General features: G+C 35.8%; 1 protein-coding gene across 1 annotated transcript in view; it reads right to left on the bottom strand.

The window, feature by feature from the left end:
- The window catches only part of MDGA2 (MAM domain containing glycosylphosphatidylinositol anchor 2), a 1,032,651-nt gene that overhangs the window by 369,500 nt on the left and 638,072 nt on the right, over nucleotides 1–25,079 (bottom strand). Inside the window, exon 4 of the mRNA XM_066342601.1 lies at nucleotides 8,879–9,075. Within this exon, the coding sequence (XP_066198698.1) occupies nucleotides 8,879–9,075 (197 nt within the window). The remainder of the gene's footprint in view (nucleotides 1–8,878; nucleotides 9,076–25,079) is intronic.

The following is a 25,079-nucleotide window of genomic DNA, read 5'->3' as shown; positions in this document are numbered from 1 at the left end:
ACACCTTCCCTAACCCAACAAGCTTGCAACCTGTAGAGGGATTGGTGAGTAAAGCCGCTCTACAGTACTTCTACAGAAGACTCTGGGAAGAGCTGCAAGAGAAAGTGGAGCAGCTGAAAAGTGGAGGCAAATCTTAAGGAGATTTGGGCTTTAGCAGAGCTGCTGTGAGCTCTAAGCAGGAAGATGATGATTCATGTTTCTCATCTCTCTGCGTTCCTGCCTGTCTGTTCCAATCTATCCCTCTCTCTGACTCTCTCTCTCTCTGTCTCTATAAAAAAAATTAAAAAAATAAAAAAACATGTTTTCTACATTTTTAAAATATTTTTTATAATATGTCCATATTTTAAAAATAAATTGATAAAAGAAGAATCAAACACGGTTGATTCACTGATCTGAATTTCTAAACCCTAGAGTTACCCAAGAAATTAAATGGTGTTAACAATTTTTTGTTACTTTTCTAAAATAATAATTTTAGCAAAAACTGAAGATAAATTTCCATTCTTCAGAAAATATATGGGGAAACTATGATCCTGTCAGCTGGCGAAGAACAACTGACTTCACAGTGGCCCAAGTGAAGAGAAGGTCAATGATTTCAAAACAGGTTTTACACTGTGTCATGGTGTAGTCACTGGTAACATATATGAACAATAATTTTCAGAAATTTACATTATGGCATGTCATAGATGTATTATACCTTTCAGTAGCAATACATAGAAATATGTATGTTTATATATATATATTCATGATATTTATATATGATATTGATCATATGTATGATATATGAAGCTGTTTTTGCATAATTACTGCATTCTTTCAGTTAGTATATAAACATTGGCAGTTATGTTAATCTGAAGTGGGACAGGCCTTAGATATTAAAGGAAATGGTTTATTACATATAAAATGTACTTAATGGTATAAATGAGAAGATGTGAAATTTACAAACTCAGGATTACTAATTTGAGAGTTGAGATGTGAGACTTAATAATCTTAAAAACTTTCAAGTAGAATATTTATAATATTTAAATTTACTTATATAATTCCCTAATTATGGGCTTAAAATGCCTCAAAACTTACACAATGTAGTCAAGTACCTGTTTATGTTATAGCCTACATCATTTATTTTTATATTCACAGCCACAATTATTTTGAATATATTACCAAATATATTTTTTTTCATTTAAAACCTTTTCTTTGTTCATTAGGTTTTTGCTTTCTATTCATCAAAAGGCTTTCTAATTAAACAGCATTCAAATATATTCCTCTAAACTTCAGTGTCTTCCTTGAGAATTATTAATTCTCCACTCTGAATTTATTACAGAAACATATTTCATATTAAATTCACTCTATGAAAAATCAATTCAGTATTTCTTTTTATTAAATAAGTTTTTAATAACTCATTAGATATTTTAGTTTTTACATAATTAAGGCTTTCCATAAAAATAATTCAAAATCAAAAATGAACAAATAAAATTAGACAAATTCCTTTAAAAAACTAAAGTTCAGTTTAGGTGGCAAGATGGCGATGGAGTAGGAAGATGTACCAACTTCCACCTCCCAAACCAAAGTAGATTACAAACTTAATTTTAAGAACCATCATCTGGAAAAACTAACTTTGGACTAAACTAAGAGGACTCTTCAAACAAGGAACACTGAAGAAGCCACACTGAGACTGGTAGGAAAAGCAGAAAAGTGGAGAGGGCTACCCAGCTCCCAGGAGTGAAGGACAGTCCAGAGAGACTTGTGTGGTGGGAAGTGAGTTTAGCAGAGAGGGGAGGATCCTGGGCCCCAGGAACAAAGCCCCAATCTGCAGCCCCAGAGCCTAGAAGAAGCGTATGAACAATATTTAGCTGTATACAAGTCAGGATACTGTTTGTGAAAAAGAGACAGATTTCTCAGACCCAGGATTCTTCTTAAAAGAACCATGCAGAAAACCTCTTTCACAACCACTCACCTAGGGCTCCGGGGGATGGGGAGAGAGGAGAGGATTGGAGTAGCGAAAAAAGAATGTAATCTAGGAGGCAAAACAAGAAACACTTTGAGGAACAGCCACCCTAAACCATGGGCTGAGTCACTCCCCAAATCTGAAGTGAATATTTCACCTGGAACCAGCAATATCAGCAAAGGGAAGCAGGACGCTGACCAAACAAGTTCTCCAGCAGCACTCAGAGCAGAGACACTAAGAAGAAGGGAGCCTTCAAGAATACAGAATTGAGTGCTAGGGTCTGAGCTGCAGTATCCCCACCCACACTGCTGTGGGCTCCCCAGAGGGCAGGCAGTGGCAAGACGTGAAAGTGCAGCCCTGTCAGTGGGGGCGGAAACTGGGCCAGCCACAACTGAGGCCTGTTGTGAGCTCAGTCTCGCCTGGTAGGAATGAAAGGGACGCAAGAAAGCAGTCTGGTCCAGCTGTGGGCTAGGTAAGCAAGAACGGTCCCACCTGCAATCCAGCTTGCAGGGGAAAGGCGAAAGCCTGGGAACTGCAGAGACCCACCGATGAGCACGGGCACACAGCTCTGCCCGGCCCACGCAGTCAGGGCTTGTGGCTGACGTGCGAGCACAGCTCCGCACATGGGGTGAGATAAAAGCCTGGGAACAGGCAGAGACTCATGGGTGAGCAAAGGTGTTCAGCCCTGCTTGTGGTGCCGAGGCTTGTGACCCAGGGCACAGCATACAGCCCCACCAATGGTGGCAGGGTGAAGGATGAAGCCAGCCAAGGCTTGTAGATCTGGGCACATGAACACAGCTTCTCTAGTGGAAGAAAGGCAGAAACCGCAGCGACAGCCCCAGCAGGCCAGTGCCGGCAACACCCATACCCAAACTCCCGAGGCAGCAGCAGAAGGGGTGACAGACCTGCAGACAGACCACACCTATAGAACACAGAGGCCACACCCATTGTACTCCAGTGGCCACACCATTCTTATACACAGACAAAATAGGAAGGCAGAGAAATGCAACCCAAATAAATCAAGAGAAATTCCCAGAAAAGGAATTGAATGAGTCAGACATAAACAAATTACCGGATGCAGAGTTTAAAATAATGATTGTTAGGATGCTCAAAGATCTTAGACCAATAATAGATGGTCATAATGAACACCTAAATAGAGAGCAAGTATAAAAAAGGACATTGAAATAATAAAAAAGAATCAGTTAAAAATGACAAATACAATATCAGAAATGAAGAACACAATGGAAGGAATTAAAAGCAGGATGAATGAAGCTGAGGATCGAATCAGCCAGTTAGAGGACAAGATAAACAAAAGCATGGAAGCAGAGCAGCAAAAAGAAAAAAGACTCAAAAAGTCTGAGGAAACTCTAAGAGAGCTCTGTGACAACATGAAGAGAAATAACATCAACATCATAGGGGTTCCTGAAGAAGAAGAGAAAGAACAAGGGATAGAGACTTTGTTCAATCAAATCATAGTTGAAGACTTCCCTCAATTGATGCAGGAAAAAGTCACACAAGTTGAAGAAGCACAGAGAATTACATTAAAGAGAAACCGAAAAAATCTACACCAACACACACCATAATTAAACTACCAAAGCTAAGTGATAAAGAGAAAATATTAAAAGCTGCTAGAGAAAAAAAGGCTATCACCTACAAAGAAGCCCCCATAAGGATGACATCCAACTTATGAACAGAAAGACTTAAGGCCAGAAGAAAATGGAAAGAAATATTCAAGGTAATGCAGAACTAGAGTCTATAACCAAGACCACTTTATTTAGCAAGGCTATCGTTTAAAACTGAAGGAGAAATAAAGAGCTTCCAAAACAAACATACAAACAAAAAAAACACAAGGAATTCATTAAAAACCAAACCAACGCTGCAAGAAATGTTAAGGGGCTTGTTGTAAACAGATCAAAGGGGGAAAAAATATAGCAAAAGAGGAATACAGCTTTAAAGAATAAACTGGCAATAAACAACAACATATCAATAATAATCTTAAAAGTAAATGGATTAAATAATCTAATCAAAAGATATAGGGTAGCTGCGTGAATAAGAAAACAGGACCCATACATATACTGTCTACAAAAGGCACACCTTAAAACAAAAGATGAACATAGACTGAAAGTAAAAGGATGGAAAAAAATATTTCACGGACATGGAAATAAAAAAAAGCTGGTGTAGCGATACTTATATCAGACCAAATGGACTTTAAAACAAAGGCTATAGTAAGAGATAAAGAAGGACACTACATAATGATAAAAGGAGCAATAAAACAGGAAGATATAACCATTTTAAATATCTGTGCACCTAATATAGGAGCACCTAAATATATAAAGCAGACTTTGATGGATATAAAGGGCAAGATCAACAGCAATACAATAATAATAGGAAATTTCAATACTTCAATAACATCACTAGATAGATCCTCAAAAATGAAAATTAACAAAGAAACAGCAGACTTAAAGGACACACTAGATCAACTCAATTTCGTAGATATCTTCAGAACATTTCACCCTAAAGCAGCAGAATATACATTCTTTTCAAGTGCTCTTGGTACCTTCTCTCGAAGAGACCACAAGTTAGGGCACAAAAGTACTCTCAACAAATTTAAGAAGATTGAAATCATATCAAGCATTTTCTTTGATCATAATGACATAAAACTGGAAATCAACCACAACAGTAACACTGAAAAATAATTAAACACTTGGAAACTAAATAGAATGTTATTAAATAATAAATAAGTTAACAATGAGATCAAAGAAGAAATTTTTAAAAGTCCTAGAAAAGAATGATAATGAGCATACAACAACTCAAAATTTATGGGACACAGGAAAAGCAATACTGAGAAGAAGTTTATACGTATTACAGGCATACCTCAAGAAGCTAGAAAAACTGCAAATAAACAACTTAACACTGCACCTAAAAGAACTAGAAAAAGAACAGCAAGCTCAGAGGTAGTAAAAAGAAGGAAATAATACAAAACAAAGTAGAATAAATGACATAGAGGCTAAAAAAACAATACAGATTATCAATGAAACTGGAGCTGGTTCTTTGAAAAGATAAACAAGATTAATGAACTATTAACCAGACCCACCAAGAAAAAAAGAGAGAGAATTCAAATAAATAAAATTACAAATGAGAGTGGAGAAATAACAACTGACAGAACAGAAATACAAAGGATTGTAAGAAAATAGTATGAAGAACTGTATGCCAAAAAATTAGACAACCTAGATGAAATGGACAAATTCTTTGAAACATGTACTATTTTAAAAATCAATCTGGAAGAATCAGAAAACCTAAACAGACTGATTATATACAACAAATGAAATAGAAACAGTTATCAAAAAAACACCAACAAAGAAAATCCCTGGGCCTGATTGTTTCACAAGCGAATTCTACAAAATATTCAAAGAAGAACTAACTCCTATCCTTCTCAAGCTATTTCAAAAAATTCAAGAGGAGGGAAGACTTCCAAGCTCCTTTTATAAGGTGATCATAATTCTGATTCCAAAACCAGGCAAAGACAACACAAAGAAAGAAAATTATAGGCCAATATCTCTGATGAACTTAGATGCTAAAATCTTCAACAAAATATTAGCAAACCAGATCCAGCAATATATAAAAAAAAATCATACACCAAGATCAAGTGGGATCAATTCTGGGGAGGCATGGCTGGTACAATATTTGCAAATCAATCAATGTGATTCATCACATAAACAAAAGGAAGGACAAAAACCACATGATAATTTCAATAGATGCAGAAAAAGCATTTCATAAAATCCAGCACCCATTCATGATCAAAACTCTCAGCAAAGTGGAATACAGGGAACATACGTGAACATGACAATGTACAGGGGTCTCAAACTCGCGGCCCGCCCACCAATTTTTTGCGGCCCGCAGACTAATCAAACTTCGTGGATTAGTCTGCGGGCCAGTCTGCGGGCCACACAAAATTGGTGGATTAGTCTGCGGGCCAGTCTGCGGGCCGCACAAAATTGGTGGGCGGGCCCGGCCCACGAGTTTGAGACCCCTGATGTATGACAACCACACATCCAACGTCATAATCAATGGGCAAAAATTAAAAGCAATCCCCTTAAGATCAGAAACAAGGCAGGGGCGCCCCCTTTCACCACTATTTTTCAACATAGTTCTGGAAGTCCTAGCCACAGTGATAAGACAAAAAGAATAAATAAAAGGCATCCAACTTGGAGAAGAAGAAGTAAAACTATCATTATTTGCAGATGATATGATAATATATATAGAAAACCTTAAAGTCTCAGTCAAAAACTACTGGACCTGATAAATGAATTCAGAAATGAGGCAGGATATTTTTATACACCAACAATGAACTGTCAGAAAGAGAAATTAAGGAAACAATCCACTTCACTATTGCAACAATAAAATAAAGTACCGAGGAGAAAATTTAACCAAGGAGATTAAAGACTTGTATTCGGAAAATTATAAAACATTGATAAAAGAAATCAAGGGAGATACAAACAAGTGGAAGCATATACCGTGTTCATGGTTAGGAATAATAAACATCATTAAAATGTCTATATTACCCAAAGCAATTTATAATTTCAATGCAATACCAATTAAAATACCAATGACATACTTCAAAGATATAGAACACATATTCCAAAAATTTATATGGAACCAAAAAGAACATGAATAGTCTCAACAATCTTGAAAAGGAAGACTAAAGTGAGTGGCATCACACTTCCTGATATCAAGTTATACTACAAGGTCATTGAACTCAAAACAGCTTGGTACTGGCATAAGAACAGGCAAATAGATCAATGGAACAGAACAGAGAACAGAGAACCCAGAAATAAACTCACACCTTTATGTCAACTGATATTTGACAAACGAGGTAAGAGCATACAATGAGTAAAGACAGTCTCTTCAACAAATGGTGTTGGGAAAATTGGACAGCTACCTGCAAAAAAATGAAACTAGACCACCAATTTACACCATTCACAAAAGGAAGCTCAAAATGGATAAAAGACTTAAATGTAAGCTGTGAAACCATAAGCATCTTAGAAGAAAACAGAGGCAGTAAGCTCTCCGACATCTCTTGCAGCAATATATTTGTTGATTCATCTCCACGGGCAAGTGAAATAAAAGACAGGAAAAACAAATGGGACTATATCAAACTAAAAGCTTTTGTACAACTAAAGACAATAAGAACAGAATAGAAAGACAAACTACACAATGGGAGAACATATTCACCAATACATCTGATAAGGGGTTAATAACCAAAATTTATAAAGAACTTGTAAATCTCAACACCAGGAAGACAAACAATCCTATCAAAAAATGGGCAAAAGAAATGAATAGACACTTCTCCAAAGAGGACATACAGATGGCCAATAGGCATATGAAAAAATGCTCAACATCACTAATTATTAGAGAAATGCCAATTAAAACCACAATGAGATATCACTTCACATAGGTCAGAATGGCGCTCATCAACAAAACAACACATAATAAGTGCTGGCAAGGGTGTGAAGAAAAGGGAACCCTCCTGCACTGCTGGTGGGAATGCAGACTGGTGCAGCCACTGTGGAAAACAGTATGGAGATTCTTCAAAAAATTAAAAATCAAACTGCCTGTTGACCCAGCTATCCCACTTTTAGGAATATACCCTAAGAACACCATAGCACTGTTTCAAAAGGAGAAATGCACCCCCATGTTTATGGCAGCATTGTTCACAATAGCGAAAATCCGGAAACAGCCCAAGTGTCCGTGAGTGGACAAGGAATTAAAAAGCAATGGTGCATATATACAATGGAATACTATGGGGCCATGAAAAAGAAGGAAATCTTACCTTTTGCAACAACATGGATGGACCTGGAAACTATTATGTTAAGTGAAATAAGCCAGGCAGAAAAAGAAAAATATCATATGACCTCACTCATTTGAGCAATCCAATGAACAATATGAATTGCGGAATGGAACTGAGACAGAGGAGAGATCAAGGAATCAGAGGAAAAGAGGACAGAGGGAAAGCGGATAATAGGATGGGATAAACCTGAAGGGAAGGGGGGAGGGCACTATGGGGAGGAGGGCAAGAGAGATGTTGAGGGGAATAAGGGGGGAAAGGGGATGCATTTGGGGTAACACTAGAATCTATGTAAACACAATAAATTAAAAAATAATAAAAAATATGAAAAAGTAAAGTGCAATACATTTCCAGTAAAATTCTTTATTCCTTTAAAACTTATTTACCATTGAAATTGGAAAATCAATCATCTTTTAAGAAATGTTTTCCACAAAGAAAATAGTCAGGTTGATAACATTATACTGAGTGAAATAAGTAAATCAGAAAAAACTAAGAACTGTATGATTCCGTACATAGGTGGGAAACAAAATTGAGACTAATGGACAAAGATAAGATTGCGGTGGTTACCAGGGGGAGGGGAAGGGAGGAGAGAGAAGAAGTGGGGGGAGGAGAGGGACATAAAGAAAACCAAATAAAAAGTGATGGTGGGCAATTTGAATTGAGTGATGGGTATACAACATAATCAAATGTCAAAATGATCTGGAAATATTTTCCCTGAATCTATGTACTCTAATCAATGTCACTTGGTTAAAATTAATTGTCTAAATGAAATTTTTTAAAAAGCAGTCAGTAAATGTATAATTATGCACTTTCTAATAACACCTGGGGAAACTTTTGAACAAAGATATATGTTGGGATAATTAATTTAAAATTATTTCTAGAGTTAACATTTTTAATTTAATTACCACATAAAAGTAAACAAATTTTCCTTCAGTATTTGAGTTTTCAGATCATTCAATCAAGAACATACTGTTTTTAAAAGTCCAGGTTTAAAGAAACTATCTTTTTAAATAGATATAATATTGCATGCAACCTGAATTAGGAAAGTATCCTCACAGAGTGGGGTAGATATACTATACCTGAATTCCTACCTGGGTAAAGAAGGGTTCATATATCTCAACTCCTTTATCAGATCCTTGGAGTAACACTTCCTGGCCTCGTCTCCAGCTGTACCGAACAGGTGGATTGGAATTGGCAACACACCTGAGGAATACTGTTCTCTCATAGTAAAACTGTTCTTTAGCTTCACCTATACTTTGATGAACAGTTACTACAGGATCATCCAAATCTAGAAAAAATAAAAACAACAAAGTCACTATGTTATGAGTTACATGGCTTTTGAAGTATCATACATGTAAAAATTAACCAAAGATGCATCTTCTTAATTGATTTGATTGCTTATCACTAGATTAATTTTTTTCATTGAGTTTACTGAATTCATTTACAGAGAAATTTCCAAAGCTAGAAGGCAAAGACAGTTAATAGTTATTTTTTAAGCTCTCTATTTGTTGAGATAGTACAAATGATCTTGTATATTTTTACAATATTTTGCCAACGGTCACATAAAACAGAGCTCCAAGTTAAGACATCAGAATTCAAAATTCTCAAATTCAAGAGATGAGCTAAAACAATAAAATATACTAACAGAGAAATAAATACCAAGCAGCTCAATTGACTCTTTCCCTTAACATACTTGTTCTTCCAATTATTTATAACTGATATATTAAAAAATAATCAAAAAATGTTTATAAATTATGATCATTTGACTCTTTCCATTAACATACTTCTTCTTCCAATTATTTATAACTGATATATTAAAAATAATCAAAAATTATGTTTATAAATTATGATCTTGAAGTAAAAATATATGATCTTGTTTGTACTAAGTTAAATTTTTCCTTCATCTCTTATTTTACATCCCAGACTATATTTGCTCATTTGAAATGTGCTAATAGAAGGTAGAATTAAAGGACATTAATATTTCTGTTTTTGTATATTAGAACTAAATGTTTGCCATTTTATATACATTCTAAATAATGAATGTATACTGCAAGTCTTAGCTAACTTTTTCTGGAAAAAACAGTGTGTAAATATCTTGGTCTTGGTGGTTCATACAGTCTTTTTCTCAACTAATCAACTTGACCACTGTAGTGTGAAAGCAGCTTAAGACAATAGGTAAAATGAATGAAAGATGAACGATGCTGAGTTCCAATAAAAGTTTCTTACAAATGCAAGTGCCCCAGCAGATTTGGCTCCTGAGTGATTGCCAACCCTTGATACACCACATCCTTCATCCTTTTCTTAAGAGAAAAAGAAATTAAGAAGTGTACTTGCTTTAAAACAAGAACTGTATGGCATACTTAAAAGTTGCTAAGAGAATATAGATCTTAACATTCTCGTTATAAGAACAATAATATTGTAACTGTGTGGTGATGGACATTAACTAAATCTAATGTGGTGATCATTTCACAATAAATACAAATAATGAATTGTGTTGTTCCCTTGAAATTAATATAATGTTATATCTCAATTATATCTCAATTAAAATGGGGGGAAATAAAAGCTCTTGGTTCTAAGTGCCAGTATAAAATTAGTCTACACTTTGTAAGAGTGATGCAAATAATTTACTGTATTTAAATATCAATTTCACTGAGGTTTACTCCTTTAGCTTTGTAACTCTAAAAGATAACCTATGCTGTCTCAAATTTCTTTATCAATTAAATGAGAATAATTATAGTGAATATTAATAGGGCTGTTGGAGGAGTAAATGAGATGGTCCATTAGGACTTGGCACATAGTAAATGCTCAGTAAAAGTGAGTTGTTTCTATTATTGTTATTATTATTGTTGTTGTTTCACAAATGTGAATTGATTGACAGTCTTATTTTGATTTCTAATTTTGCAACATTCTAAGTCCCCCCCCCCCCCCGCAACATTAGAATCTTTTCAAAGCTACCTCGAAGGCTTCTAATTTTAGCAGTGTAAATTTACAGAACTGCTGCTGCTTTTTGATAAAGTTTAAGGAACTTTCTATTTAAATTCACTGAATTAGCTGTGTGGTTTAAATATGTTGGAGTAGTTAGGGAGACTAGCATCATTATGATGAAATGTTTTCAGGTCTTTAAACTATATCAAATCCTACAGAAGACTGATGAGCTGAAAGTGAAGGTAAACAACTTATGTTGCGATCAATTGTAGACAATTTTTCCTATTACATAAACTTTCTTTTAGTCATAGTTTTATTTTTAGAAAATATGAGCTGTGCATTGTTGTAATAGAAAATTTAAAAACAAAACAACTGGATGCTAAACAGTATAGCAATGGTGGGTCTCCCTGGTCCCACATAGTTAATAATACTGTACTTTCCAACATCCATTTATTGATGCATCTCCAGCCCTTTCCTTAGTAAGTGGTGGTGTCAAAAGGTTCAGTTAGAAATAGACAAAACCTGCACAATTATTTAAACATGTTCTTCTCTGATCTAGATAATTTGGGGGTCACTGGCCATCAGTGAATCTAATCTTGTGACAATCAATCTTACTGAACGTTGTATTGGCAGAATTATCTGTGAGACTCACCCATGTTGTGGAATCCATAGTTTCTAAAACTCTTAAATGATTTACTTTCAGATTTAAAAATAAATATGCCAAAAACAAAATTTTTTATACAAGTAAAATAATAGCGTGGCTAAAAAATACAGTTTAAGTGAGATTAATATATATACATATATATGACATATAGTTTAAGCAACATATATATATCACTTAAAATATATTTAATATACACTCTAGATGCTAATGAATGTATGCTGAATATGTGTATTTATTTACCCTGAGTAAGGTTTACTGGAAATGAGACTCTGAGACAGAGATATATGTGCAGGAAGTATACAGGCAAACCTCAGAAACATTGCACGTTAAGCTCTAGTACACCACAATAAAGCAAATATCACAACAAAGTGAATTATACTAAATTTTTGGTTTGCCAGGGCATATACAAATTATGCTTACACTATACTTTAGTCCAGCAAATTTCAACCTTTTTCATTTTATGGCACACATAAACTAGTTAATAAAATTCGGTGGCACACCAGAAAATATATTTTTGGCCAACCTGACAAAAATAGGTAAATTTTTGATTCATTCATAGTTACTGCTGCTTTGGTAATTGTCATTTTTTTTACAATCTAAGAGAAAAGTGGTCAGTGTCTCTAACTAAATAGTCAGGTATTACATGTTTTTTTTGTTTGTTTGTTTGTTTTTTAGTGACAAGTGGGGAGGCAGAAACAGATTCCCGCATGTGCCCTGACTGGGATCCACGTGGCAAGCCCACTAGGGGGCGATGCTCTGCCCATTTGGGGCCCTTGCTCTGTTGCAACCAGAGCCATTTTTTAGCGCCTGAGGCAGAGGCCACAGAGCCATCCTCAGTACCTGGGGCCAACTCTCTGTAATCAAGCCATGGCTGCAGGAGGGAAGGAGAAGAGAGAGAAGCCAGAGGGGGAGGGCTGGAGAAGCAGATTGGTGCTTCTCCTGTGTGCCCTGATCAGGAATCAAACCTAGGAAATCCACATACCAGGCCGACACTCTACCACTGAGCCAACTAGCCAGGGTTTAGGTATTGTATGTTTTAAAAATTACTGTGGCACACTGGTTGAATATTGCTGCTGTAGTCTATTACATGTGTAGCTCAAAAAAAATGTTAAAAACTTAATTAAAAGTACTTTATTGCTAAAATATGCTAACCATCATCAGTGAGCCATGATCTTCAGTGAGTCATGATCTTTTTGTTGGAGGAGGGTCTTACTCAACGTTGATGGCTACTGACTGATCAGGGTGGTGGTTACTAAAAACTGGCATGGCTGTGGGAATTTTTTCAAGTAAGACAATAAGGTTATCCTCATTTATTGACCCTTTCATGAATGACTTCCCTGTAGCATGTGATGCTGTTTGATTGCATTTTATCTACAATAGGTTTTTTTCAAAATTGAAGTCAGTCTTCTCAAACTCTGCCACTGAGTTATCAAATAAGTTTGTGTAATAGTCTAAATCCTTTGTTGTCATTTCAACAATCTTCACAGCATCTTCAAGAAGAGTAGATTCCATCTAAAGAAACTGGTTTCTTTGTTCATCCATTACAAGCAACTTCTCATCCATTCAAGTTTTGTTATGAAACTGCAATTCAGTCATATCTTCAGGATCCATTCTGATTCTGGTTCTCTTGCTCTTCTCACCACAGCAGCAGTTACTTTTGGCATTGAAATCTTGAGCCCATCAAAGTCACCCATGAGGGCTGGAACCAATTTCTTCCAAACTCCTATAAATGTTAACATTTTGACCTCTTCCCATGAATTGGGAATGTTCTTAATGGCATCTAGAATGGTGAATCTTTTCCAGAAAGTTTTCATTTTCCTTTCAGAACCATTAAGGAATTCATATCTATCACAGCTAGAGCCTCACAAAAAGTATTTCTTAAATAAAACTTGAAAGTCAAAATTACTCCTGTGCATTGTTGATTCATGGGCTCAGAATGGATGTTGTGTTAGCAGGCATGAAAACGACATTAATCATGTACAACACCATCAGAGCTCTTGGGTGACCAGGTGCACTGTCAACAAGTAGTAATATTTTGAAAGAAATATATATTTTTTTCTGAGCAGTAAGTCTTAACTGTGGGCTTAAAATATTTAGTAAACCATGTTGTAAACAGATGTGCTGTCATCTAGGTTTTTTTGGCCCATTTATAGAGGAGACAAGTAGAATAGATTTATCATAATTGTTATGGGCTCTAGGATGTACAGAATGTTAAATGAGCATTGGCTTCAACTTAAAGTCACCAGCTCCATTAGCCCCCAACAAGAACATCACCCTGTCCTTTGAAGCTTTCAAACCAGGCACTGACTTTTCCTCTCAAGCCCTGAAAGTCCCAGGCAGCATCCTCTTCCATACAAGGCCGTTTGGTCTATATTAAAGATCTTAGTTTTTAGTGTAGCCACCTTAGCTCAGTCTTCTGGATAACCTCCTGGAGCTTCTCCGTCAGCACATGCTGCTTCCCTTTGCACTTTCACGTTAAGGAGAAAACTCCCTTCCTTTTAAACCTTCTGACTGAACCTCTGTCACATTCCAACTTTCTTCTGCAGCTTCCTTACCTCTCTCAGCCTTCATGAAGTTTGGGAGAGTTAGAAACTTGCTCTGGATCAGGCTTAGGTTTAGGAAATGCTGTGACTTATTTGGTCTTCTCTCTAGACAATGAAAACTTTCTCTGTATCAGCAATAAGGCGGTTTGGCTTTCTTATCATTTGTGTTTTAACTGGAGTAGTACTCCTCATTTCTTTGAAGAACTTTTCCTTCACATTCACAGCCTGGCTGTTTGACACTAGAGGCCTAGTTTTTGGCCTGTGTTAGGTTTTGACATGTCTTCCTCACTAAGTTTAATCATTTCTAGCTTTTAATTTAAAGTGATGTGTTCTCTTCCTTTCATTTGAACACTTAGGAAGCCATAGAAGGGTTATGATTTGGCCTAATTTCAACACTGTTGTGTCTCAGCACATAGGGAGAGGGAAGAGATGGGGGAATGGCAGGTTGGTGGAGCAGTCACACACACACATTTATTGATTAAGTTTGCCATCTTATATCAGCATGGTTCATGATGCCCCTACAATAAAGCAGAGCATAATAAAATAAAGTATGCCTATTTGAAATTTACCTTCTAGATCAACACATGCAGGGGATTAAAAGAAGCAGGATTGTTTAAGAGAAGTGAACTATAGTACAACTGCAACAGAGCTCAGTAGCTCTAGAGAAGTTTTGGAGCTATGATGTTCCCTCAGAGCTGTGCTGACCTTAAAGCAATGGAACTAAGCTTTTATGTACCCACAACCTCCCCTATTCACCAGTCCTAATATGTGTGCTGCTCCCCACCAGGGTGCATGACCTTGGAAAGGGCAGCTCTGTTTGGCTTAGGACAAAACCTAGAGAAGAATTAATGGATAGCCATCAGTTGCTAAAACTCTCAGCAGTTGGAGAGTGAGTCCTTCAGTCCTGAGGAAAGGATCTGGCTGGTGCACTATAGTAACCACTCAGGTTACTAATAATAACTAATAACTCAGGTTATTCACTAGGCACGACAATTTACTCTGCCTGGGGAAAAGTGCAGGACAATCCTGGTTAGTCACCTTCCCTGGGAAAGTTTTCAAAAGAAAGTATGCTGACATTCATCATTTCCTCTACTATTATCATTCTAGATTGCTCTTATCCTAAGTTAGTACAACTTTTGGTGTAAATAACTAGTGAGGTTACTAGACCTTTTTCACTGAGGATTTTGATTCCCTGGTCACTATGCCCTTCTCAAGCCATTACTGCTGTACTATCTGTTAACACAAAAAGTAGACAATAGAATACAGATATTGATCAACTTACGACCTATGCAACTTACGACCATTCAACTTTACGACCACAATTGCTAGCCATGACTGCTCCATGTCTGGCAGCACAAGCGTTGCCCAGCTGGGCATACAACAGTGTGAACCAGCTTCCTACAGCACTACCATCTCTGCGTGCACCATTTCAACTGTTATCCCAGACTCAGTACAGCAATTTGTGTTTTGTGTCTTGGATATTTTTCATCAAACCCCTCCCAAGATGTCTACCAAGAGGATATTGTCTTTGTCTACACCTCAGTCTGTCAAGAAGGAAAGAAAGGCCATTGATCTTGACACAAAAATGAGCGCAGGCTCATCCAACTTGAGCATGGGTTCACCAGCTTGAGTGCAGGGGCACTGGCTTGAGCATGGGATCATAGACATGACCCCATGGTCGCTGGTTTGAGCCCAAGGTCATTGGCTTGAGCAAGGGGCCACTTGCTCTGCTGTAACCCCCTGGACAAGGCACATATGAGAAAGCAATCAATGAACAAGTACAAAGGAGGAAAGAAAGTGAATGTGATCGTACATTTTTATGAAAAAACCAACTCTGATAACCCCATCTGCTGTCTCAGATGACGACATCAACGATCCGCAGCGAAGCACCAGCGGCCAATAAAATGTTTCGTACATGTTTATATATTTTGATATGTTTTGCAATTGGAAAAATGTTTCCTATGGTATTTTTTATACCTGTATTTTGTATTTTTGTATGCACCTGTATTTTATAATTTTGTATGTTTTTCAAATATTAAACCAGTTGTACTGGTATGCAGTGTTTTACTTAAACCTGACGAATGTAAAAACAAGAAACAAAATGGTGTAGAGATTATACAAATGGCATAAAATGAACAAAGAAAATTATGATATATAACAATAATGAAAGAAAATTATGATAAAATATGACTTAAAGATTTTTATAACATCATTTCACAGTACTGTACATATAGCCTACTCAACTTACAACCAAATCATGTTACGACCGGTCTGTTGGAACCAATCGTGGTCGTAAGTTGAGCACTAGCTGTACTAAGAAATAACTCAATGGATTAACTGGGTATCAAATATATTCTTTACTGACTCACGTGTAAAACTGCCCTATCTCCAGATGATCACATGGGCCAATCTCTCCTGCCTGGATGGTGACTCCTCTATCTACTGTTTACTGACACAGAAAACATAAAGTAACTGAGTCACAGCCATGGCTTAAAGATTAACGGGATTCTTTCTGCATCATTTAATAAAAGCTCTTTCCTTTTCTGAGAAATAAGACTTCTAAACTGGCAGAGTCCACAAATGCAGGAAGGAAATTATAGATTCCCCAAGTGGGTCACTGAATGTGACAGTAGTAAGTGGGGTCACTCCTTGATTCTTGAACTTATGTACTCTACAGGGGACAGAAAAACTTTGTATAATAATGGTCATTGATTAAGAATGCATAGTGCATCTTGGAGGACAGTGCAACCTTCTTACTGGATATTCTCTCCATGACTCAGCTGCCCCATCCGAAGGACATTCCATCACTCTAATAAGTTGGCATATTTAATCAGTGCTTAATATGATATGTCCAGAGAATCCCAGGGCACTGTTTCCACCCCTACATCTTCCCAGCTGGGAAATGTGCTCTGAACTCATTAATGGCTAGGTAGGATCCCGTGTTAAGAATAAAACATTCTAAAAGTCTTCTGTTAGGACTACTGCTGGCTGAGGTCAGCAGAAACATCCATACCAACAAGCCATGTCAAATTTAGTCAAAATTACACACTGTCACTTTCAAGGTAAAAAAGGTCTCATATAATGAACTTGCTACCAGGAAAGCAGTTGGCATTCACGAAGGACAGTGCTTTATCAAGAGCCAAGCATCTGTCTCCGCTGCTGCCAGAAGTGGCAGTGGATATGCAGTATCTGTCTCCGCAGATGATAAACCATGTTTTACATGTACGCATACCTCCATCCTTACCATTATTACTATGTTTTTCATGAGCCTGTTGTGCAGCTAAGGATGGTGATGACCGAAGCTTCTTGATATCAACTATCTGTTTGCTCAACTGCTTTGTAATTTTTCTGGCTGTGGACACTTTTTGGTGCTCATTAATACACAATACAAATATTATCACACTTCATGACACTCCCATAGGTCCACCAAAATATCAATACTTTTAACAGATCTGCTCTTTCTACACAAAGTGGTTGAGCAAGTATACCACCTCAACCCAGTGGGAAGATTTTCCCTTATTCTTGTCTATTGGAGCCATCCTAGAGGGGGGTTCCTGTAAAGTGGCAGTCTAATTTTTAACTTGTGTGCATACACTTAGCTGATTCATCATGGAAGTAGCTTAGACTAATTTTCTCCACTATCCACTTGTAAGTGACCCTCTATGTGGCCAGGTATGAGCTGAGAAAGAAGAACTGGTAAAACACAGACACAGGCTCCAAACCACTGGATTCCTAAAATTTTACTAATATTGTGGATCGCTAAATCATCATAGGCTATTCCAACCCTCTGCATTATGTGTGTCTTACTGAGATATTCCACGTACCAGTCACTTCTTATTCATCTGACTGAGAAACACAATCTCAGTGATATCAGAACCTAATACTGTATTTAGTAAAATATACAGATGACCCACATACCTTTGTGCTATGTTATGAAAATAAGTATGTGAGTTAATATAGCTTGACTTGGCAAGACTGCAAATGTATAATATTGTCTGTCCAAAATGAGTGCAAATTATTTCTGATCTTCTTCCCAACAGAAATGAAAAAGAGCACATTAACTATGGACACATATCGGTATGAAGCCATGCTAATCTAACAAAAACACTATATCTGGCATAAGCTTCAATAGGGACACTACTTGGATAAGATTTTGACAGTCCATTGTCATCCTCTAGGATCTCTGGCTTCAGTAGGAGACAGCATAGTCAATAAAAAGAATATGATATGGACCACCCCAGTACATCTTTTATGATTTTAATGGTCGTATTAATATATTCATCCTGGGATCTGACATTAGATTTCATGTATCTCAGGTGGAAGTAGGAATATTTCAGAGACTTCAATTTAGACTTCTGAGTAGGAGAGCTCTCACCCCAGGGCCAAGGAATCAATGAAGCATCTAATAACCAGTAAATATGTCCATTCCAATTATGCCATTGAAAACTAAGTAAATGACAACAGGATTGATCTGTGAACCGGTAGATATATATATGCCAGTTGTAAATAATAATCCCATTTATTACCTGGTACCCATTATGCCTAAATCTAGTAGTATAAGGGCATAATGATTCCATAGAATCTTACATATCAAGGTCAACTTTAATATTATGTACAACAGTCCTCAAAATATTTCAGAAGTCCACTTTTCTTAGTGTACGGTTATTCAAGTAAATGGACATATGTTCTTTGGAGAAGGAATTAGGAAAATCATTACCATTTTTACTTGCTACGGTGCTTCAAGGTTCTGTCTGTTGTTTGTTTCTCCTTCAGTCAAGAATCCAAGGTCTGAAAATTACCACTGGTTCATAAATTGGGCAAGGAGTCATGAATTTTTATCGGGTAACTACATTCAGTCTCCTTATTGTCCATCTGATTTCTTTATCTATGTTGATTAGGTAATATCCCTTTTGACTGTACTCTTATTTTGCTCCAAGAGATGCTATGTTCTATATTAACCATCTCAATAGCTCTTCATGAGTCCTGAGCCCTGGATAGATTTGAAATGGTTTGTTAAAATAATTATGCTCACCTTGTTTATGACAACTAAGCACTACCACCTAGCCTCTATTATACTGAGATCCTGGCATCCCTGTTGCTGCCAGGAAGCCCAATTCTGTAACAGCTTCTCTTGCCATCAACATTTGCCTACAGAAAAACTCTTAGCTTCTTAAGGATGCTTATATTTCAGTCATGAGCACATTCTCTAGGGTTGTTTTTGGGTTGTCCCCAAACCTTTACACAGAATATAGTGAGCTGATGAATTTTTTCATACCCTAACTGGTATATTCATATATCTGAGTCTTTTTATTATTTTATTCCTAGTACCTGTAGGAAAAAAATATATAAATGCATTTATATTTATTTTAGTGGGAACCACTACTTTACCCAAGCTTCTGAGAGCTATCTTATTATTAGGAATGATTTCCTGCTATTCTTGCCAACATGCTAAATCTTATATCATGAGACAATGCTCCCATATCAATAAATATTTATTCTCCCTCTCCATTTGGTCTTAATCTCTACACCAGTTTTATTCAATCCTATTCTTCATCCCACTTGATCCAGCAGCCTTAGGATCCAACTCTATACATATTCTCCTGATTCCTAGGATATGCAGCTTATTCAAAGCACAATTCCTTTCTCTCTTAGATGCAGAATTTCCATGGCCAAAGGACATCATCCATTGACCCTATATATAAATCTGGAAGCCAGTAATGGAAGTGAAGTTATATGTACTAATGTAAAAAGGACAAGTTTCTACATCATATTTAAGTAAGCTGAAATTGATACGCTCTAATTGGGAGGAAACAGGCCAGTTCTTTAAGCCTATAAGATTTAGGAATATCTAGTGTTTTAAGGTTCTTGAAATCATAAACCCAGATGTACACCACTGCCCAAGTCAAGGTTCCACTTGTTCCAACCAGGGTTCAGAGGCTGGTTTGAGGATTCAAGCTTCTCTATAGCTCCGCTATATTCTTAAACAAGTTGGAAGTCTCATTATCAGCTTTTCTGACCTCTGACTAAAGAAGATACATATCTCTTTATATTCTTCTAAAGAGATCATCTTATTCTCACACCATTATCTTCAACTCATGCTTAATCACACTCAACCTTTCATTCATTTTTTCCACCGCATGAATAGAAACCAGCAAAAACCAATTTCGTTGTCCTTATAATTGTTACTTTCTCTGAATTCCTCAAAAGCTTGGGATTGAATTAACAATGCAGTACTTTCCATTGGTACCTATCTTTGCTCACCATCAGTGAAAGTTTTAACAATTTTGTTATCACATTCAAGGGACACCAGTGATCCACCCATCATCAGTGAGTTTTCATTGTCTGCCAGTTAGTGGGCTGATGGGTAATCTTCTATTTTAGAATCTACTTCCTAAGACTTTCTAGAATGATTCCTTAGAAATATAATTCTTTGATGAAGATAATACATGTAGTAAATTTATTGGGAAGGGCACTCAGGATCAATTTGTGATGATGGGCTAAATAAATAAATAAATAAATAAAAAGATTCAGCAGTGAAAGGAGTTAAACTGTGATGAACCACTAGAAAGTCTCCAGATAGTCTAGAAGCAGCTCTAGTTGAGATCACCTTTCAGAGTTGCTCTACAAAGAACCAATCAGTTATTAGATAAGGGCTTCCCTGGTGAGGAGATTTAACCTTCGGTTAGTTGACTCTTTCCAGCTAAGAACAATTTTTATGAGAGAGATTTACTTGAAAGTAAACATCTTTCAATACTCCCAGGATTTAGATAGAGTACCTGTTACATAGTGTTATCCAAGAACCTTTAAGTTACCATTTCTAATTTTTTAAAGTCTTTATATATAATTCAGGGAACATAATGTCTCTCTATATATTTATTCAATAGTATATTTTCAAATTAAATGGCTTTAATAGTATCATAAAACCACACTGGGCTATTTTCTGTTATTGCTGATATTTTATCTACATTTGTTTCTTCTCTTTAAAGAAATTTCTTTTAATTTTAAAGCTAAGTAGTGAAATTCAAACAGCTACAGATGACATAAATTGACAAAAGCAAAATGTTCTTTGAAGTAAAAAGCTTATGATTTTTATTACAGGCAGTCTCAAGGTTATATAGAAGATAGGTCCTGTAGGTTTGTTCTTAAGTTGAATTTGTATGTAAGTTGGAACATAGACATTTACTGATTAAATGCAACTTAGATATTTATCTTAAGAGTATTTATTTTTACCTTCTTATGCATATAAATACTTGAAAATTTTCAAACCTACAGAACCTACCGCCTTTGTAACCTGAGAACTGCCTAGTCAAAATTCTTCACATTTATAAAATATAAAACATTTAATATATTTTTGATATTTTAATATTTGTTTTAAATATTTTTAATAACAACTAATATAGTTTTCTATAAAATATATCCTTCTGTACATAATTCCCATATTTTAGTCATGTTGTATCTTTAGAATCCAACATAATAGACATAAGTACTCAATAATGACCTAATGAATTAATATAAAGAAAGACTAATCTGTAACAAATATGATCGATGTCAATTTTCAGCAAGGTTGCTCATATGTATCATTATGAGAATATAAGAAAAATCACTTTTTCCCCATAAATGCAATAGCTACCTTTTTGTAACTAAAATAATATTCTGGTACCTTTTGTTTGTCTAATTAAATATACAAGGAACTCACAAATGAAAGTCATTTTAAGAAAATAAAAAAGTAATGATTATATAAACTACTTTTCTCATATATTAGATCTGTTTGAGATAAGGGTCACTAAATCATGGAAACTTTGTTTAGTCTACTTTCTACTTAAATTGGAATACTCTAGTGACATAGAAGAGTTAACCATCATCTGGCATGCATTGGAACAATTAATCTATGTGCTTATGGTTAATCAGTTATTAACTGCAAGTGAAGTCATGAGGAGTAGTTACAAGTTGAAGAACCAATTAATCTTGAAAGTAATCACAACAGAGGCATGTTTTCCACAGGGGTTTATTCCACCATTTGGTCCAATTTTTCTGTCTTTAATCTTTGAATTAAACCAATTGAATCTGAAAACCCAGATGGCAAATACTGCACTGGATGCCATCTTTCTTTCTGGAAAGTTTCAGAAATCTTAAAACTCCTATGAAAAAAAAATGACACAAAAAACTAATTTGTTTTCATAAGGAAAATAACAACTCAATACACTGGAGGCACTACAGCTAGGTGATCGTATTATTCTCTCACTTTATGTGTAAAAACTTAGTATTATAACTATGGGATGAAAGTACATTACAATAGATAATGCTAACTAGTCTGAATAAAATTTTGATGATGTTATACAAAAGAAAAACTAATTGAGGTATAGTTAGACATATCAATAATCAAGAACAAGACACTTCACTGTTAATAAAACATCAATGTCATTGCTTTGTAACACTGTCTACTGAGAACAAAACAAAAGCATAATTTTCTGAGATAAATCAATGAGAAATTTTGTGCAAGTGTTGATGACAAGAAATGTTTTGTATCTTTTTCTTCATAGTGATTTTTGAGCAATAACTAATTTTATCTGATAATCCATAAAAGAAAACAGACAAAATTAGTACTTACAGCCAAATTCTCAAAATCAGATGTTTATAAGAATAAAGTTATCTGTAAGATTTAGATTCATTCTTGTTTGAAATTTCATTTTTACTAATTTACTCACACAAACTAGAATGCATTGTGTCTCCTATAATTAAAAAACGTATATGTAACTACATTTTTATAGCTCTTAAGCTAACATTATCTTGATTATTCTGCATATTATTCTGGGAAAATCATTTCTGAACTTTCAGATGGTTTAGAAAAACTATCTCAGAATTTTTCCTTTTTCTTCTACTAACCAATTTTCTATAAAACCCCTGAAAATAAGGGTAACAAAAAACCTGCATTTAAAAAATTTCTTTATATACATAGACACACAGAGGCATAACGATAATTTATGTGTCCACATTGTATATCTATTTTTACATATTATATATAACATTAGATAATATATACATTATATTTATATAAACATATGTGATTATATAATTATGTGTGTTATACATGTATATATTTTATAAATTTCTGTCTTTTAAAAATTATTCCACTGAGAGAAAGAGAGAAAAAGGAGGAGGAAGGTGTGGGGGGGGGGAGAGAAGCATCAACTCACTATTACTTTGAGTTGTTCCATTTAGTTGTGCACGTATTGATTGCTTCCTGTAGGTGCCCTGACTGGGGATCTGTAAGGACTTAAAAAAAAACAAGAGAGAAAAAGAAGCATATGGCTGGCTCCTTCAAGTCTGGGGCTACCATTTGAACTCTAACCTGATGTTTTGGGTATTTCCCACCTCCCATCAGATAAGGTTAGATGCTAGATACTTTCTCTCCTAGCCTCCTATGTAGTGGAGTGTTGGTTGACATAGAACATGGATTCATCCAACTGAATGCATCCACTATAAACTTTCAGTTAGAACCTATTCATGCAAAGTAAGGACAATGGAGGATTCATTGCAGTGGCATGTAGTGGAAGTAGCAGCAACAACATTGAGCTTCTTGGGATGCAGGGGCAGCTGTGTTAGTGACAGCACCCTGTGTTTGATACAAGCAAGAACAGGATATGCTGGGAAATTCAGTGTGTCATGGCTGCTGATGTGGCAGGCCTGACCTCACTCATTTCTGGAAGGGTTTGGGGTGTGCTCTTCCAGGTTATTTAGCTTCATGTGCCCTTGTTTTCTACACTTCATTCTGCAGCCTGAAAGCAAGTCTATAAGAATTCAATTTTAGTTAGTTAGTTAGTTAGTTAGTTAGTTAGTTAGTTTAAATCAGAAAAAGTTGAGTTAGTTTAAATCAGCCAGAGTTGAAGTTTCCTGCTTCATGCAATGGTTTACTGAATTAGCAAACTTATGGGTGGTAGTTGTAAGTCAACAGTATTACTTCTCTGACTGGCTCCTATAGCCTATGTGACTGACTATATTTTTCCTGCAATTAGATCAAATTTGGGGCACATTTCACAGCTTTTCCAGCTCACTGTAGTCAGTCACAAGAACAGTCCCATTTCTGCAATTAAAATGTCCAGTTAAAACAAAAACCTCGTGAAATCAGTACTTTATACTGTTTCCATGCACTCCAGCTGTATGCTAGTTCAGGCTTCAATCTGAAAATGTGAGGGGAACAAATGGAGAATAGGGGGTTTATTTAGCCTCTGTTTCGCTCTCTGCCTACTTTGTTTTTTGACCTCTCCCTTCCATTGTTATTAACCAGAAGGGCTAGTCCCTTCAGGCTTGTAGAGATGATGACTAAAGGAAGATAGGTAAAAAAAAAAAGGAGCCTTGTCTTTTGTGGTTGAAAAAGTCTGCAGATCTCAGGGCTGAAATCTTGAATTTCCCTCACTTGACTGAGCATCACCCTCTATCTGCCTGGAGGAAAACAAAGAATTCTCAACAAAGGATTCTTTGTCTTCTATTCCCAGGTCTCAGTCTCAATTGTTTATAAAACTGAAGTTGGGGGTCTCCAATCCTAACAAAGATGGTCTAGCAACCCACTTTGACATAGGTGCTTGGCAACTTCTAAATTGATTCCAGCCTTCAGGTGTTTGCCAAAACTGATATACAAGGTGGCATTCCATTACTCTTGCAATCAAAAGCCCTGACACTTAGAGCTTTTCTGGCCTTCTAATAAACCTTTGTTTTAAACCTAACTGCTTACTTATTGATAAGATAAAGACACACACCTTTTTGTCCTACTAAGAATAGCATCAGTTACTAAATGACAACATAGTTCCATTTTTGTAGGTCAATATAAACCTTCTGCTCCAAGTTTTAATTCTTGTTTATAAACAGCCCTGTTTACAATCTTAATCTTTAACTCCTCCCCAGAAACTTAAAAAAAAAAAAAAAACAGTTAGTAACAATAACTAACACATATAGTACTTATTTCATCAGTCCAAAAATACACATTTCTAGATATCTAATTACTTATTTTTTTCTCTCTTTCAGAAGAAATGTGATGTGTATTTTTTTTCTTTAAACATCATTGGTTATCTGAAACATATATAGGCATCAGCAACTTCTTGGATTGGACGAGACATCTTAAATAACACATTGTATTGAATGGGACTTTAGAATAGGATAAAAATA

The sequence above is a fragment of the Saccopteryx leptura genome, chromosome 6, assembly GCF_036850995.1.
Source record: "Saccopteryx leptura isolate mSacLep1 chromosome 6, mSacLep1_pri_phased_curated, whole genome shotgun sequence".
Taxonomy (NCBI): Eukaryota; Metazoa; Chordata; class Mammalia; order Chiroptera; family Emballonuridae; genus Saccopteryx; species Saccopteryx leptura.
This window is presented reverse-complemented; position numbering and strand designations above follow the sequence as displayed.